At 44.3% G+C, this 18026-nt stretch overlaps 1 protein-coding gene across 1 annotated transcript in view; it reads left to right on the forward strand.

Moving 5' to 3' along the window:
• Positions 1–456: 456 nt before the first annotated feature.
• LOC142572859 (nose resistant to fluoxetine protein 6-like) overlaps positions 457–18026 on the forward strand; it is a 102123-nt gene continuing 84553 nt past the window's right edge. Inside the window, exons 1-3 of the mRNA XM_075682313.1 lie at positions 457–576; positions 955–1230; positions 9845–10059. Coding sequence (XP_075538428.1) covers positions 558–576; positions 955–1230; positions 9845–10059 — 510 coding nt within the window. The 5' untranslated portion in view covers positions 457–557. The remainder of the gene's footprint in view (positions 577–954; positions 1231–9844; positions 10060–18026) is intronic.

Consider the following 18026-nt stretch of genomic DNA (forward strand, 5'->3'; position numbering starts at 1 on the left):
GACGGGCTTTAGAGTAGCGCATTTGATAGGTGACGCTCGGGCGGAGCAGTTTTCCAGCAACCTTTGCAAGGCTAGGTCCGCCTGCAACAAGCAACACTCCTCCTCCTCCTCATCCAAGAGTTGTGCATCTACTTACTTTCCTAGCCGCACTTTCGGTTCAGAGGCTCAGATGTGGCCTTGTCGCTCTTCGACTCCGCAAGGCTTTTTTCGACGGGGAAATGCTTTCAAGAGGCGCGCAGCAACAAAAGTGACACGCTTAGCTGCCTCCGTTCCTTGTCTACTTCACAAAAAAAACACAGACACACACACACAACGACACGCACATCACGTAATAGCTTGAGAGGAAATTATCAGCAGCTCAAGCGGTAAGTCACGAAATGTTGCATTTCCCTTAACGCCGTTCCGTCGACCGGTAGAAAAAACGGCACGGCGCTTCGGAAACGTTCGTCAGAAGTTTTGGGGCTGTGAGAACGGTTAATAGGGGCCGTTAAAAAGTAGGTGCAGCGTTATAGTCGCGAATATCTATTCATATCCCGGTGTAGCTCAAGGTGCCTAGGATGATCCATATCAGCAAAGGTAGTTATATTCTTCTTTAATCAACCTAAGTGGAGTTCGAAGAAAATATCAACCGGAGCTTCCTAAAAAGTTTGTGCTTCCGATGATTACACGAGCGTGAAGACGTATGCAAGCCTAAAGCGTCTGAACAGAAAACGGTCACTACTTCTTGCGCCCATAGGCGGCATTTCCTCCCTTACGGTTTCATGCCGCCAATTAGTTAAGGTGCCTTGAATCACCGTTTATGAATGCGCGCGTATTAGTATTAAGGAGAGCGGTAACGGTAGGAAGCAAGTAAACTAGAACTCACTTAGTAATTATCTCGTCGCCATTCGTAGCAAACTTCTGGGCGCCCGGTAATGGATATAAGAAAAGGTTTCCGTGTTTCAATTTCACCAGCGGTTGCTCTGGTTATTGCGGCGTTCTTCTCCTGTGGAGTGCGACTCTCGTGTGGCCGCGCTACAAATGAAGATGGCATCACCACGGGCACAGCAACCCCTAATCCACAAAAGAATTTTATGGACCAACTGCGTGAGATGGTTGCCGACGCCTTTGACCGTTCATGGTCGGCTACTTCGCGGAGACTAGTGCAAGCTGAAGTGTCACCCACTTGCAGCGCTGGTCTCTTGAATATGGCGCGTGGCTTGAGGAACTTGGAGCCTTGGGCATTTCGTTGTGAGTATACCAAGCGCTTTGTTTTGTTTGTTTGTTTTCGTTTTATTTGTTTTTCTCTTATTTTCTCTATCTTGTTTGAACCCCGCTTTACAAGAAAGCAACAAAGTTGCAAAGCTACTGAACAGTTTGCTCTCGCTCTGCTCCACTTGAGGTTGGGCCAACGTTTGAAATTATCAAAGCCCTAATGCACGTTTCTTAGTAAACCTCGCTTTTCAAACATTCAAAGTAGCGGACTCAGAGGGAGAAATGTCACCGGAGACCTTTTTCTCAGTACGCCGGTTGCTAAAAAAGGCCTAGACGCAATTAACACTTGTTGCTCCGAATTCATGGCTACTGCAACTAAATCTATCTGAAGCTAAAGTTATGTCTTTCGATAAGCCTGGTTGGTCAATACAAACTCTTTATAGCATAATTAACAGTTCGATTGAACATGTTTCGTTTCTGCTTCCAAGTGTCTTGGTGGTTACTTAAACTGGAACTATCTGGATCTAAACTGGATTAACTTTAAAACCGACATTGCACTGGTCGTAGTTTCAGCTAAAAGCTCACTCAGTCTGCTCAAAACCATAATAAAACGTGCTTCTTCTTAGCTGTGCAAGCTAGCTTATCTAACAGTAATTCGGCCAAAGTTCCAATACGCTGTACTACGGACCAGAGGAACTATGGTCACTTAGCACGAATCGACAAATTTAAGGACAGGAAGGGACAAGCTGAGCGCCCACCCTGTCCCTTCCTCCCCTTATTTTTCTCGATTTGCGCTAAGTGGCCGAAGTTCCTATGGTCTGTAGTACAGTATGAACCGACTAGCCCAGCAACAAGCATTACTGAGTTCCAATATGCTTCGGGGATTTACGGCCCAGATCGAGTACATTTACCTAAGAACATTCAAGCCCTGCTAAACCGATTCACCATTCCTGACAAGCCACGTTACTCAAGCTGACTAGCACTAAAACGACGTGAACTAGAGGACATGTCGTACAGCAGTTGCCCTCACCAGCAGCTTGTCCCGTTTTCATAAGCTTTACTATAATTCTTCGGTTCATGAAGAATTCTTTGATAACTGATATACAGGGTGTTTCAACGAACACTTTCTAAAATTCTTAAAGGTTCCCTGTGACAGATAGAACAATTATAGTTCATGACGTGGTTACTCAAAGCGGCGGACACTACTTGCACGAAAACGTTAAATGGATAATCGACTAGTTAACAAATATACAGTAATTAACTGTTGAAGTAATTGTCTTATGGCCCATATTGCAATTTATAAATTCTAGCTGTGGAGTTCGCAAGGCGGATCCACTCGGAACGAATTTTCAGGATGACACCAGTTTAGAGATATTAATTCCCGGATATAGCGGAGAAATGCCTCGGCGCTCCTGTTACTTTTGTTCTTGAATGCATAAAACGAAGTTGTGATCAGAACGTCACTGGAACGCCCATGCATTTCTCTGCAAAGTTCGGGAATTCATATATCGAAACTGGTGTCATCCGGAGAAATCGTTCCAAGTGAATCCCCCTTGCGAAGTCCAAGTCCATTTGTATATTGCAATATGGGCCAAAAGACTTTAAAAAGTTAATTAGGGACTTTTTGTTAACTAGTCGATTATGCATTTCAGTGTTTCATGCAAGTAGTGTCTGCCGCTTCGAGTAGACCGCCTCATGAACTACAATTATGCTATCTGCCACAGGCAACGTACGTTTAAGAATCTTATAAAGTGCTGAAAGACCCGGCATATCCGCAATATTTTCTCGACGCGATTATACATGCAAAGTAAATCTATTTATGCGTCGATCATGCCATTTCGCTAGACGGTTATTCCAGGAAAGAAAGGATAGTCCATCCGATTGGAATAATGTGCCATCAAAAAGATAGTCTTTGAAGCTGATACTGATCAATTCGATGCTCTTAGGCTTAGCGCCTACAAACCGATACTATTTGTTTTTTTTCTACATGGTTATCCGCAGGAAAGTTGTCATTTGTATTGTTCGTCAACGCTGCAGCTCATTTTGATTGATAACGTTTATTGTTTATCATTTTGACCTGGAGACAACTACTGGCCCTGTTCGAAAATGTTACCGAGTACTTAAAGGGACTGACAACCAATTTTCATGGTGCCCACTTTCTTTAGTGCGATGGAAAGTTTATACCAGCGAGAGAGTCTAATCATGTAGTAACGCGGAAAGCACCGGGAACATTTTTTATCAGAAGTTTTCGATCTGCAGTGAGGATGATGTCGTTCACTGGAAGCATGCTGAAAACCGTGGTAGGTGAGAGGGACAACGTTTATAGACTGGCATTAGTAGGAGGCAGACGACAAGTACTGCCGTAGGTGCGAGAAAGTATTATTTTGTTTATCGAGTGGATGTTCCTGCGATTCATGTTTTCCAAAGTGTTAAAAAATTTTCTGCGGTAATAGCTACGTGTTATTGCGGTTTCCTGTCCAACCGCTTTGGTATTTGACTGAAAACGAAATCAATCCCATCGAAAACGAAACAACGCTTTTGCACGTGATGCGCGGTTCCCGCCGCTGTAGCCAGGCGTGCGCTTCTGATTTCCGATGTCGCCTCCCGAAGACCTGAGCGAGACAAAGGATTTTAGCTCGCACGCGCGCTCAGAATTTATATCCTTACGAAGTAGCACCCGAACGTCATGCTTGGATGGACGAAAGCGGCAGCGGAAGCGACGAGTCCGACTTGCACAATAGACCACCGTCCCCGCCACAAGCAGCGCGCCTGGAGAATGCCGATTGGTAAATGGTCGCTCACACTAGGCCAACCCGATACGGATTTCGGTCTGCCGACTGTCGGCGACAGCGTTTTTTCCTTCGCGTCGGCGCTTCTGTCACACTGTACCACACCGACAATCTGCCGACGGTCGGAGGAGAGCACGGCGTCGGTACAGTTTGACAGAGGCTCCGAAACGAAGGTAAAAGACGCGCCCACTTACGGCACAACTCGTCGATGGTACCTTGTATTATACACTGTAAACGAAAATAAACCCACCTGGGAGTTTTTAAGAGGTGATGTGCCCTAAAACCTCCCCTCTCAAATATTTACTCCGATGTATTGGGAGCAAAACAGCGCCATCCCCTCGTTTCACTCCGCTGGCTAGCTGTGGGAGTATTAAGGCGACATGACGCGATTTTACTCCGCTTAAAAATCTTGTTCTCCCGTGAAACTCCGACAGGGAGTTTTAAAAAAACTCCCATCCGCCGATACAGGTTGGTCACGTGGCGCTTCCCATGAGGCTGTGCGCCTCGCCAGCGACCGGGCGCGTTCGGCGGAGCGGGCAGTGCTCATGGCTGACGGTTTGTTTACGTCTGTGAAGTGTCGTTCCGCGACAGCGTTTCGTCAATTTGTTTCCCGTATTTCCTTCCAGAAAGTGTTATTGGCATGCCTGAAGCTCACTGTATCTCAGCATCAAGTACATTAGCTGTGATCGCTTTGCTGACAACGATGATTGCAAGAACCACGTTTTCAAGTGCGGAAAAAGGCTTAGGTATACCTCGAAGCTGCTCACTGGCTCGTGATGTCGGCTCACGTTCTGGCTGTGTTTTCGTGCTGCGTCACCCTGTCTTGTGTTCTTCAGTACGTGAAATGCGACTTCTATGACCTTTTAGTACATGCTGACAACGTCCAGTGTAGTGTTTGAAAGGACCGCGTAGCAATGGCAACAGTAGCCACTGTTCGAGCGACGACATCCGTGCTAGTCGCGCATGAATGGCGTAACCCAAGTTCGTTGCGGTGCTGTGTTGCCAGTGAGAAAGACCGGAGTGCAAGCAACTGTTTTTATGTATCTGTGAACGGATATCCTCGCCCGAAGAAAAACGGTAGGACATAAGTATGCGTACTGAAAATAAAGCTTCTTATTGAGCGATGTGAATCGAATTGTTATCGCGCATATATGTTTTGGTCACGTTGTTGCTTCCTATATTGCATTAACATTACGCTCTATCCGAGACATTGATTTAGACGCATGCCTGCTGGCTCCGAGTTTAGGGATTCACTCGACAGATCAGCGATGTAGCTCCTTTTCGCAACCGAGACAGATTGCTCGGACGCAGAGCAAGTAGTGCGGTGTATAAAATGTATGACTGCGCATTTCTCGGTGTTAATTATGGCGGCTGCTGCGGGTCATGCTCAAACGTAATAATTTCTTGCTACGCTACCACTATATCGCAAAAATTTAATTTTGCTATGCAACACATGCACTTACATTTTTCTTGCTTACTGTAACTAACGCACTACTTTTTGGCCGCGAACGCCGGCAGTGTGCGAAGTCGCTTCAGCACTCACAGAATGGCATGATAATTTTGAAAAATTACGCCATTAACTTTTTCTCTCTCACTATTTTGAATTAACAGTTTTGTGTTGCTTAAGGTATTCTGTTAATTTCAGAGAGAGAGATCTCGTATGAACGAGCATGTGAGTCGTAATTCTGAAAACAGCACAGCTGCTCCCTAGGCGGTTTCGAGGCACACAATATCGTGGCTATATATACTGGCACCGTTGCTTCTTGAGTATCGCGTGTACGTGTGATGTCTTTCAAATTTCTGCATTGGGTGTTTCTGAAATGTTTATGTATGTCATGATATATGTGCTTTCATTGACTTGTTCCGTCGGATTCGACGCGGTCTCGTGTGCATATTTCGAAATTTGACCAGCAGCCTCTGCATGTAAACATGTTCGCGCAAACTCACGCGATGGCTCTTTTTATACTCCCATTGCACCTCGAAAGAACTCCGTCAATAGCAAAGCAAAAAATAAAGAAAAGACAGAAAAAAAACTCCCATAATTCCACGCGAAAATTCCGCTCGTACGGAGTAAAAATTCTACTCCGATCATACGGAGCAAAAAAAACTCCGAACCGGGGGGTCGCTATAGGACAAGCAGTATACTCCCACCTCGGAGTTATTTCCGTTTACAGTGTAGGGAGATCGTAGAACTTTGGGTACTTGCAAACTCGTCCTACACTCGCGCGCGAACAACAGCATGTGCACCGCCATGCATGTGGGAGTCTTTACATGTGGGTCGACGCGACCGGCGCTCGTTAGCATGGACTTTCTTCACTTTGTAATACGCATAAAATAAAGCTCAAGTGTCTAATTTATAGTAACTGCAATTTTAAGCAATAATTATATTGCACTTAGTGACAGTCGACTTACGTACAGTGATCTCTTCACTTTATTTCGAAGTATCACGATTTCACCGGCACGCCTCGCCACTTACTGGTTTTTCTAACTTTCTTTGCCAATTTAAAATTATACTTCCTGCTTCAATTCCGAACAGCGTGCTGGACTCTATCACTATAAATCATGGTCATATCATTTCCATCAACGTCTGACAACACATTCTGGCCAGTTGTCAGTCCCTTTAAGGAAGGTTTTATTTGTTCGTTTTCAATCATTTTACATAACTGCCCGTGATTAACACGTGTTGGTTTATATGTAGTTTAAATGTGCTTCATTTACGCCTCCATCCCTCCCCCTCTCCAACACAACGACAACCTATGTAATAGTATAGTGTTCTAGATTGAAAATCCAGATGGCGCCACTGTGGCCTTCTCCTTGACACCACGGCCGCGCGCCGGAGGCGCCGGCTGGCCGCGTCCGAGCGTGGCGAACAGAATCACGGCTGTGCTTAAACGCAGCGTTGCAGTTGTGTTAGAGCGTGACCACAATCAGATGGATCGCGTTTGTGGTTTCCTCACCCTTTTAAACCTTATGTGCGTGTTTTCATTGTGTTGCGAGAGCACGAAATTCAGAGCTGATCTTGCGAAGAAATGGCGTTCATGCACAGGAGTGGGACGAGGTACAGGAATAAATGACCTGTTTGGCTTAATTAGGTGTTAAATAAAATTGGTCAACTGTCGTTTTCTACCTTTCTCAAGGCGATATATTGAATGCTAACAAAATTACCCCGATGCCCTAATAACGGCCGCAATTTGACATTTAGGGAGCATGTAGGCTACAGTATTCGTTACGTGCAGCAAGTCTTTTTTTTTAGTTTAATTGTGTGTTTTGAAAATATTTACAGCCTAGGCGGGTTCTTTCTCTATTTTTATGCGTGATACGCCTGAGACGTAGTATGTTTTCAAGGTCGCCTGGGTGAATAAAGCAAAACACATTGTTTATATTTGCTTGAATTAAGATGCATGTCTATGTCTTCGAGCTCGCGCACGTTTCCAGTGTCACATGCCTCCAATGTCAATGACGGTTCAACTCATAGCGGGGGCGTTCTCTTTGATGACCGGCCTTCATCGGTTGCATGTGAGGCCGTTCTCTTTCACGTGGGCTGCTCCGGTGGGGGCTACTACTCGTAGAGATACTCCGGAAGATACGGCAAGAATGTGGGTACCGCATCAGACCGAAGCGCAGGGTTTCCACGCTGTGTCGATACTTTCTGGCTTTCAATGATGTGCACATAGTGCCTCAGTATCTACTTTGCATCAAAGTGCGCCTCACAAATGAAGTCGGTGGCTTCCAGAGGGTCGATAGGTGCGGTGAAGATCGCGCTCCCACACCCGGCACCTTTCTTCATCTTTAGCGACTCCGAAGAGCGAGAGTTTGGCCTGACCTTTCAATCTACCGTATATGGTTTTGCAGTCCACAGGCACGTTTCCAGTGTCACAGGCCTCCAATGTCAATGACGGTTCAACTCATAGCGGGGGCGTTCTCTTTGATGACCGGCCTTCATCGGTTGCATGTGAGGCCGTTCTCTTTCACGTGGGCTGCTCCGGTGGGGGCTACTACTCGTAGAGATACTCCGGAAGATACGGCAAGAATGTGGGTACCGCATCAGACCGAAGCGCAGGGTTTCCACGCTGTGTCGATACTTTCTGGCTTTCAATGATGTGCACATAGTGCCTCAGTATCTACTTTGCATCAAAGTGCGCCTCACAAATGAAGTCGGTGGCTTCCAGAGGGTCGATAGGTGCGGTGAAGATCGCGCTCCCACACCCGGCACCTTTCTTCATCTTTAGCGACTCCGAAGAGCGAGAGTTTGGCCTGACCTTTCAATCTACCGTATATGGTTTTGCAGTCCACTACACAACAGTAGTTTTTTCGCCGACGTGTGCTCACCCTCTCATTCTTCGAACACTCTAAATTAAATTAATAAAATTATGAGGTTCTACGTGCCAAAGCCACTTTCTGATTATGACGCACGCCGTAGTGGAGGTCTCCAGAAATTTTGACCACTTCGGGTTCTCTAACGCGCATCTAAATCTAAGTACACGGGTGTTTTCGCATTTCACCCCCATCGAAATACGGCCGCCGTGGCCGGGATTCGATGCGCGCTTCGAACGCTCTGCCAAGTCGCCGAGTTAAGAGACAAACTAATCAGACATATGCGCGGGACGTCTGCGCGCGTATACATCGTGCAGACGGTATCGTTTGACGGAAGTGGGGAACTGAATTCATGGCAAAGCAGTAATTTTATTGTATTCTTTCTTTTTTCGTGCACTTACTACGTACAAAAATGTTGGGAAAGAACGCAAGCATGACGGTGTGTCGAGGAGACGACAGGTCGGCGCCGCCGTAACCGCCGCCGTTACGCGCGGTTTCGCCGGGCCACCGAGGCACCGGATTGGCCGGAATTTCAGAAGAAGGCGATGGCAGGGCCGCCGCGAAATTCAGCGTTTCTTGCTTCCATCTCGCCGTTTGCCGTTGCCTCCGTTCCGGACTCACTCCCCCATTCTAGTATACTCTAGTAATAACCTCGAAAGGCGGCCTTCGGCCAATACTTTGAAATGAATGAATGAATAAATAAATTAAGGAAGCGTACCACGGGCGACTAGGCACCTACACGCATGTCCCTTTTCGTTCTTGTAGTCGTCTTTTCCTTCTGTGACGTTATGCTAGCACTTTACGGTGCAACTCAAAGAAAGGCGTCACGCTTCCCTGAGGTCATATGCGGTGGCTATATATGTATCAAGGTTGTCTATGAAAGAAGCCGGCACCTTGGTTGTGGTTAGGAGTGGAGAGGTACAGATGGACAACGGAGACGAGAACAAGACAAACGAAGTCTTATAGTTTATAAAACTAAGTTGATAAAATCTTTGTTATTCGTTTTCCTCTATGTCCTTCTTTTACTTAAAATTATGCCATTGTAAAAGACAGAATAATCTCGCTCCTTTTTAATCGTTCCAGGGCAGGGTACAAAATTCAGTTTTAATTTGGGAAGATAAGACCGTATTAACAGAAAATTGAGCTTGACCGATCTTTGCCATTAGTTCCCAGTTTTATCTCTTGTCTCTCGTATTTATTTTTAATGCAAGGAAATGCGCTATTCACTGGAGCGTTGCTGAAAGGGCGCAATGAATAAATGAACGAAGTTTAATTCTGTTTCTGCTCAGCTCTTGCGCTCTCCTGTACATAATCAGATGCTTCGATAGGGGCCAGTTCATATGACGTGACTTGATGGCGTAAATAGTGCTCCTCAGGTGAGACACACAGGGACACTGACACATGAACGCGAGCTCTGTATACGTTTCGTGCATACTATCAGTGTCCCTCTTAGTGTCACTTGGGCCGTGCAACTGACACCATCAACCGCTCCAGAACAGGCAACGGGAACAGGTTGTCGAGGCATTGATTCATTCGTTTGCGCGCAGTGTTCGACGCGTCTGGCAAGTACCCCAACGGCATCTTACAAGCCACGAACTCCGATCCGGGAGCCTTCGACGAGTGCATCGAGACTGTGCTGCACGACCCAGTCTCGGGCCGCGAGACCCTACGCGCACAGTATTGCAACCTCCGGCTGCGGCTCACAAGGGATCCCGAACTTTGGCGCGAGCTCGTTGCTTCAATTCGAATTGGCCATCCAAGGGTAAGTCACGCAGGCATCATGTACTTACGTCTAGTCGTAGCAGCACTGTCCTGCTTGGACAGCGGGAGCTTATGTCGTCTGAATGTGACAATTTAGAGAGCAACAGTTATCACGTACGTTTTTTTTTTCTGCTGCGGCCTTCGGTTATACTTTCATCTATCACGTTCCTTTAGCGGATTCTGCCATTTAGTACGAATAACTTTATTTTGGCATTGCTGAAATTTATTTTCCTTACTTACTGCCCTTGTAGATCCATATTCAGAAAATGTTTCTCGCGTTTTCCTACTTGGTAGGATTCGGGCACCCTCTGCTCCTAATAGCAATTGGCGCGATGATGACGCGTACCAGGCGGCACTAACTAAAAGACGTTTTGTGGATACCGGTGCTCGTATTGTGTGATGTGTTATCTGTAAATAAGCCATGCGTTCAGCTACGTATTCTTTTGTGCCTTAACGCTATACAGTGGTCGAAGGGTAGTCAAGCCGACTAAATCATTGTTTATATAAAGGCGTCTCCAAGTCTATAATTATTAATCGTGTTAAAGCTTTATACCTTACTCATGGCTCACCATGAGTGAGGTGTAAAGCTTTAAAACGGCGGTATAACAGTGTGATGTGTTATCTGTAAATAAGCCATGCGTTCAGCTACGTATTCCTTTGTGCCTTAACGCTATACAGGGGTCGAAGGGTAGTCAAGCCGACTAAATAATTGTTTACATAAAGGCGTCTCCAAGTCTCTAATTATTAATCATGTTAAAACTTGATACCCTACTCTTAGCTCACCACGAGTGAGGTGTAAAGCTTTAAAGCGGCGGTGTAACAGTGTTACAACAGTGCCTAAGTACCCGCGGTGGTGGTGATGGTTGCCTTGGCTGTCCAAGGGCACCCCCCCCCCCCCCGTGAGGTGAAAGGATATGGTGAACCCATTATTCTATTAGGCGTGCGCTTTTCCTTTCTTTATTCGTGTGTTTGTTCATTGTTCCTTCTTTTTAACACCTGGAAACACAATCACAAGAAATAAGAAAACACTTTCAAGGTCACAAAGTACAATTGTGATGATCAAAGACCAATTAAGATGTTTTCTTAAGCTTAGTCAAGATTGATTCAAACTTGGATTGAGGCTGAGCAGTACCCAAGTTATCCTGAAACCTTATGTTTCAGGCCTTTTGCAGTTTTGTAGAAGAAACTGAGATGCTTCTCCATCACGGAGATTGCTGGAAAAAAAAGAATAAGAAATATACTTTATTTGTCTGGGCGATTTCAATGCATCTGGCATTCATTGGCCCTCTCTATCGACATGCGGTCATGATGGCTCTTTCGAAAAAGAACTTTTGAATTTTAGCCTGAATTTGGGGCTTACTCAGATCGTTTGCGAGCCTACCAGGCAGCATGCTCTTTTGGACTTGGTCTTTCTTAGCTCGAACCTCACCGCGAATGACTACACTTGCAAAGTGGTAGAAGGCATTTCTGATCATAAGGCTGTTCTCGTTTCCCTTCCGTGCATTGTTCCAAAACCATCCTTCGTTCTTACTACATGTCGCGATTTCAATCACGCTGACGACACCTCTATTTTAGATACATTGGCCGATGCCTTCGACACCTTTGAAACACTCAGCATATCAAGTGACTTGAATGTTCTCGTGACATATTTTGAAAATATTGTCATGTCATGTATCGAACACTTCATTCCCGTCAAAACAAAAAAGAAAAATTCTAAAATCCTTTGGATGAACAGAGATATACTACATCTTTCACGTCGTGTTCGCAGGCTTAGACGCTTGAAGGACTCCCATAACCCCGTACACACTGCTAGGTTAGCTAAGGCGAAGGAGGATCTTTGTACAAAAACCAAATCGGCCAAAGATGTTTTTTATAGCGTGCAGCTACCGCTTCTGTTGAAAAGCAACCCGCATAAATTCTTGGGATCTATTTTTCCTCGTGACAGCTCTTGTACATCCTTGTGTGTGAAGAACGAAATGACTAGTGATTCACTATTAATCTCCAACGCCTTCAACGCATACTTTAAGTCCGTTTTTACTTGCGATAATCATGTTGTTCCTCCTTTTCCAAACATTCATCCGACTTGCCCCATTAATGATATCTTAGTTAGCACAGAAGGTGTCTTAAACCTTATACTAAACCTTGACACAAAGTACAGTGAAGGCCCTGATGGAATCCCGAATTTGTTTCTCGTTCGGTATGCCTTATGGACTTCACGATACCTTACTCTTATCTTCAATAAATCACTAACTTCCGGCATAGTACCTTCATCATGGAAGATGGCTAAGGTGCTTCCGTTACATAAGTCAGGAAGTAAGCAGCATCTTTCTAACTACCGGCCAATATCTTTAACACCATATTCATGCAAAATACTAGAGCATATAATATACAAACACATTACGGAATTCCTTGAATCAAATAACATTCTCTCTAATGTACAACATGGATTCAGACGCGGTTTTAGCACCATAACACAACTTCTCGAGTTCCCGCATGACATAGCTTCTAACCTGGATAAGGGATTTCAAATTGACGCTATATTCATAGATTTTTTCAAAGCTTTCGATACCGTACTTCACTCAAAACTGCTGTCCAAACTAAATGCCATTCTTAACAACCCTCAATTAGTGAACTGGATAGAAAGTTTTTTGTCTCACCGCACTCAATTCGTAATCTTTAACTCTATCAATTCTTCGGTGGTGGATGTGTCATCAGGCGTCCCACAAGGCTCGGTCCTCGGTTCTCTACTTTTCTTACTATATATTAATGATTTGCCATGCGAGATATCATCCAACATTCGAATGTATGCAGATGACTGCGTATTGTATGACATCATTTCATCTCCCTCTGAGCATGTTCGCCTTAGTGAATCATTCGTCAGATTTTCTAAATGGTGTGAAACATGGCAAATGAATATTAACTTCCGTAACACTGTGTTATGTCCTTCTCTAATAAAGCTAACCCGTTCCTTTTCAGCTACGGATTTAATGATAATTTAATTCAACGCGTTTCTGAATATAGATATCTTGGTCTCACGTTCACCACTAGCCTGTCCTGGTCAAAGCACAGTGATTCCATTACGACTAAAGCTCTACAAAAACTCGGTTATTTACGTCGTACTCTGTCTAATTCTCCGCGCGACACTAAATTACTGTTATATAAAACTATTGTTCGCCCTATACTTGAGTATGGTAGTATCGTTTGGAATCCCTACAAGCAGTACGAAATAGACAGAGTTGAGGCCATACAAAGGAAAGCCATTAGATTTGTCTACCGACGTTATGACCACCAGTTCTCACCATCGTCAGTCATGTCCTCACTCAACCTGACATCTCTCGCCGAACAGCGACACGTTAATTCTTTAAAATGTTTTCATGGCCTTATTCACTCATCTTGTCGCCTATCCATTAATGAATATATCACCTTTGCAAAAATCTCTTCTAGTAGGAGACATCACGCGCTTAACATTACACCATTTTTTGCACGCACTAATACTTTTAAGTATAGCTTCTTCCCTAAAACAATTGAAACATGGAATTCGCTACTAGGAACCAACCGTTCTCTCCCATTAAATGAATTCTTGTCTGTACTCCCTCAACACTGCGCCTAAACTTTCTTTGTTGCCTATTGTATTTCTTTCTTGTATTGTATTATCCACTCCTGCTATAGCCCCAGCAGGGGCTGCAGTATGTGTAAATAAATAAATAAATAAATAAATAAATAAATGAGAAATGAAATCAGTTCTGAAGCTTTTTATCTGCAAAAAGCTATACTTCCACCTTGCCTGCGCCTCAAGCCCTCTCACAGGAACAACGAGTTCAGTTCCGAGATTGAACGTTAGCGTTATCATGGTCTCTAATCCTGAAGAATGCCTCAGTGCTCACGAAAGCGAAATATTTATCGCGCGCAGTTCTTACATGGAAGAACCTGAGGGGCGGTACCGCATTTCAACCATCAAGGGGACTATAGGGATAGTGTCTTACACGGTACCTTAACAGGTCAATGTATAGCCACCGGTAGTTCAGCCACGAACTACAACTAATATGCCAGTATTACCATGCAGTACGCGTTAAAATACTGATGGCCCGCTTGTGTACCGGTTAAAATAGATTTACGAAAAAGTTCGCATCGCAATAATGAACATTCCTGTTTCGTAGAGGGTACAATTATTCGACGTACCGAAATTTGAGAATGTATAGCGGTCGCAGCACACTCATGAAGCACGTTAAAGTTTCACAATTTAAAGTATAAGATCAAAAATAACATACAGCAGGATATGATCACTTTCGCGTGTATGTGAATTCCAGCTAGTGGATGGCAGTGAACTGTGCTATAATTTGGCTCTCACGAGTGAGTTACATTCCGTCATTTTTCAGTATTTTATGCGGGACTTTAATATTACTAAGAAAACAAAAAACACTCGTGTAGCTTTAGAAAACTCTCGGTATGTTATAATTCGTGTAAAGTAGTAACGATAACTCATAACACGGCGTTCTAGTTATTGTTAGAATATTTATCTTCCAATATTAATTTAGGCGTTTATTATCTACATAAGTGGTAAAAGTCGAAAGACAGACGAATCGGCAACGAACTACAGAAAACACAAAAGTCAATGATCATGATTAGCGGCAAATAAAAGTGATCAGGAATTAGAAAAAAATTAAACCTGTGGGAAGCGAGCAATGTAACAAGAATAAACAAGAATTAGAAATACTGAAGACACAAGCGCAGAAAGAATACAAAACCAAAGTTGCGAAATTCAAATGTTGATGCTCAGTACGAAAGCCAGAAGTGCAGCTGTCCAGCATAGAGGTTTTCGGCGAAAAATGTAGAAGCACTACTTGCAATGCCTAAACGAAAGTTGTTTTACTTTTTATTTGCGACCAATAGCGCACACATTCCTGAGCAGATGATGAAAGGACGGACGGGACATAACACTATTTTCTCATGTCCTCCAACACAGCTTGAAACTATTCCCCGGTGGATGCAGAGCAGAGAGTCGGCTTCTAGGTTGTTCTATGGTTTTTTTATCTCCTGGAGATGGCTGGAAGGCCACGTACCGTGGCGTATGAACGCCTTTGTGTGAATGATGCGAAGCAACATTGGCGTGCAAGAGCTGACTACTATGGACATGACAGGGAATAGAATTTTTGGAAAGCCTGAAAGCCTGGGAATTTTCTAGCGGAATTCGATGCAATAGAAAAGATAGGACCTGCACTATGAGTGCTGCTTGACACGTGAAATATCTGAGTAATCGGAATAGGCAGACCTCGCAGTACGATCTTGGAACGATTCCAGCAACTTGGTTCTCTAACGTATAGCAGAGCGTGGGTGTAGGCCATTTAGTAATTCATGATTTTGAGAAGTTACCGCAAGCAAAACACGAGACTTTAAGAAAGCGACAACACGAAGCGGTTCGTGTAGTCCCTTTCTTGAAGTCTCGTGTTTTGCTTGTGGTAACTCTCCCCACCTCCCCCCAAAAAAGAAAGTTGATTCTTCTGAAGGGGTCCCAAATGATAGCTATGGCATATACCAGCTCCAGCCGCATTAGTACAGAGAAGTAAGTATAGAGGTTTATTTAGGATGCAGGTCAAACGAAGGTTACAATGTGGATACTTGAGCTTCTAAATTACGGGCTTACCGCACTGCCATTTGTGTTTTGGTTTCGTTTTATTTTAGCAGTGCATTCTGCGCTAGCAGCTTCTTTACTCAAAGGAAACATCAATCGAATGTCTGATTTCATGGAAAAGTATCTGGGTAGTGCAGCAAAACAAGGAGAAAAGAAGAAACGAAGGCGAAGACAAGCGTTTGTTTTCATTTCTTCTTGTGTCCCTGTTTTGCTGCGCTATCCAGATACCTTTCCATGATCACCGACCAACGAGCCTATATTGCCACTCTCGTCTGACGAGGGCCGGTATTTTGTAGCGATGCCTTTTCCCATTCTATGCTTTTTCAGGCTTTTCGCGCTTGGCCAGTGGTCAGAGTGACGGTCTGCCCATATTATCAACGTGATCAGGTGGCCGTGTGTGGTGGATGATAAGAATAGCATAGAATAAGGCGTAAGGCATCGCTACAAAATAGCGGCCCTGAGGTCGTATTCTCCGCCCATGTCATTTTCATTTCTTTTCGTCGTTTCTCATTATCTCGGATAAATCCGTGCCACCGTTATCGCTGAAACAGGACACTCGGTGAGGTGTAAGGCAAGCAAAGGATAATGGAAAATGTACTACTGGGACGTTGAAAAACTTACGAACCCAGCTTGAATGACTTCCACCTCAACCTACCCTCTACCAAATAAACCGCTTACTAGGCTAGGCTTCTGCATACGCCCGCGCCGGACGACGGGTGTACCGCGCGTAAGTGGGCTGTAAGCCAGCTACCGCCAACGTGAACTAGGCTCCATCTAGTGCTGTGCACCTGTGGCTACAGCTGACATAGTTCGTATTCTATTCGATCGGCGGCGCTACTTTATCATTCGCTGGAGTGTCCTCTCTATATGTGTGCCCTGCAGAGTGTGCCCTGTATATATAGTACATGCTCCCTTCGGGATCATATACCGTGTTTCCCTGCTAACGTTAGCCAAGCTCTTTAAAGAAAAAAAAAACGCGGTGCAAGACACAAGTAAAAATCCTATAATGTTCCCACGTCACTGGCCTGACGACCGAATACTGTAGGTTGTATAGCTGTATTTTACACCGCGGTTTTTTTTCCCAATTGTTTTCTTATAACAGCTTGGATAATGTTATCTGCGCACCCTACATACGCGGACAAAACTTCGCTGTAATGCCCTTGAGTTTCCAACTAGCTGCAGTGTCTCTGTGATGCTCTACAGGGGCACTCATTCACTGTAAACCGATTTCATTGGCGTTTTTGTTAATATTATTTCTTTACGGCTTTGTTCTCATGAATATTGGTACGCGAGCGGTAGAGATGAGTAAGTGGCTAGGGTTGGACAATGTTCGGATTTTTCCAATAACAAATTGAACGTAGGGATGTCAGATTCGTTGTTTGAGTGTAACGGTTATGCAGAAACCAATGTTTCAGGCATTTTTCTACAATTCTCCAAGGAACCAACTAACATCTTTGCTACTGCGTACCATCAAGAGCAACAACAACTACGCATTTCCCGCGAAGAACCCAGCTGATATATACGATCACAGATTTCTTCGCCATTTAAACAAACGACTGCATTAAAAAAAAAACAAGTGATTTCCATAAATTATTCGTGTTTCCTTATTACAATGGGGCCATCATTGCAGATTGTAGATGTATGGCTTGTGAGAGTTTATAAATGCGTCACGCCAATATATTTACCCCAATTAAAGTCTAGCGGTGAGTCGTGTACATAGACAACTGTCATGGCGAATATTCTATGCGTACTATTAGAGCTCGTGCTGCTTAAGCATATCTTCTACTTTGGCGACGTATAGTGGACGATGGCGTTCAACAGTGATATCTGTCATTGAAACGTTAGCCTCCCGCATTTTACGCCACACTGCGTATAGCAACGGGAGCCTCAATACCGATTAGCTGTTTCCCTCTATTGTGGACGACCCTGTACATTGATCAAAAGGCGGTTGCAGTATTCTTGCATTTTCTCGTATTTTAAGCATTAAATAACGGGAACAATTGCGCTGCGTCTGATATTTGGCTTACATTTCGTTATTGATGGACGTTATAAGCAACTAAAATTTCAATAACAAGCTCTTTCCTCCTCCGGCAAAAAGGGGGTACTTTTTACGAAATAAGGTTTACCGACGAAAGCGTCACCGGTCTCCGAACGTCACCAGTCTCCGAACGACACCACGCAGTTATATTTTGCGTATGTGTGGAAGTTTCATGCGGAAACGGCATGAAACTTGCAAATACACTCAAAGTTGTGAAAGAAATTATAGAAGCGTACGTGCTTTATGGGAAAGCGATGGAATTTACCGGCGAAACGAAAGAATTTGCAAACTCGAATAGCCA

The sequence above is a fragment of the Dermacentor variabilis genome, chromosome 1 (genome assembly GCF_050947875.1).
Source record: "Dermacentor variabilis isolate Ectoservices chromosome 1, ASM5094787v1, whole genome shotgun sequence".
Lineage (NCBI taxonomy): Eukaryota > Metazoa > Arthropoda > Arachnida > Ixodida > Ixodidae > Dermacentor > Dermacentor variabilis.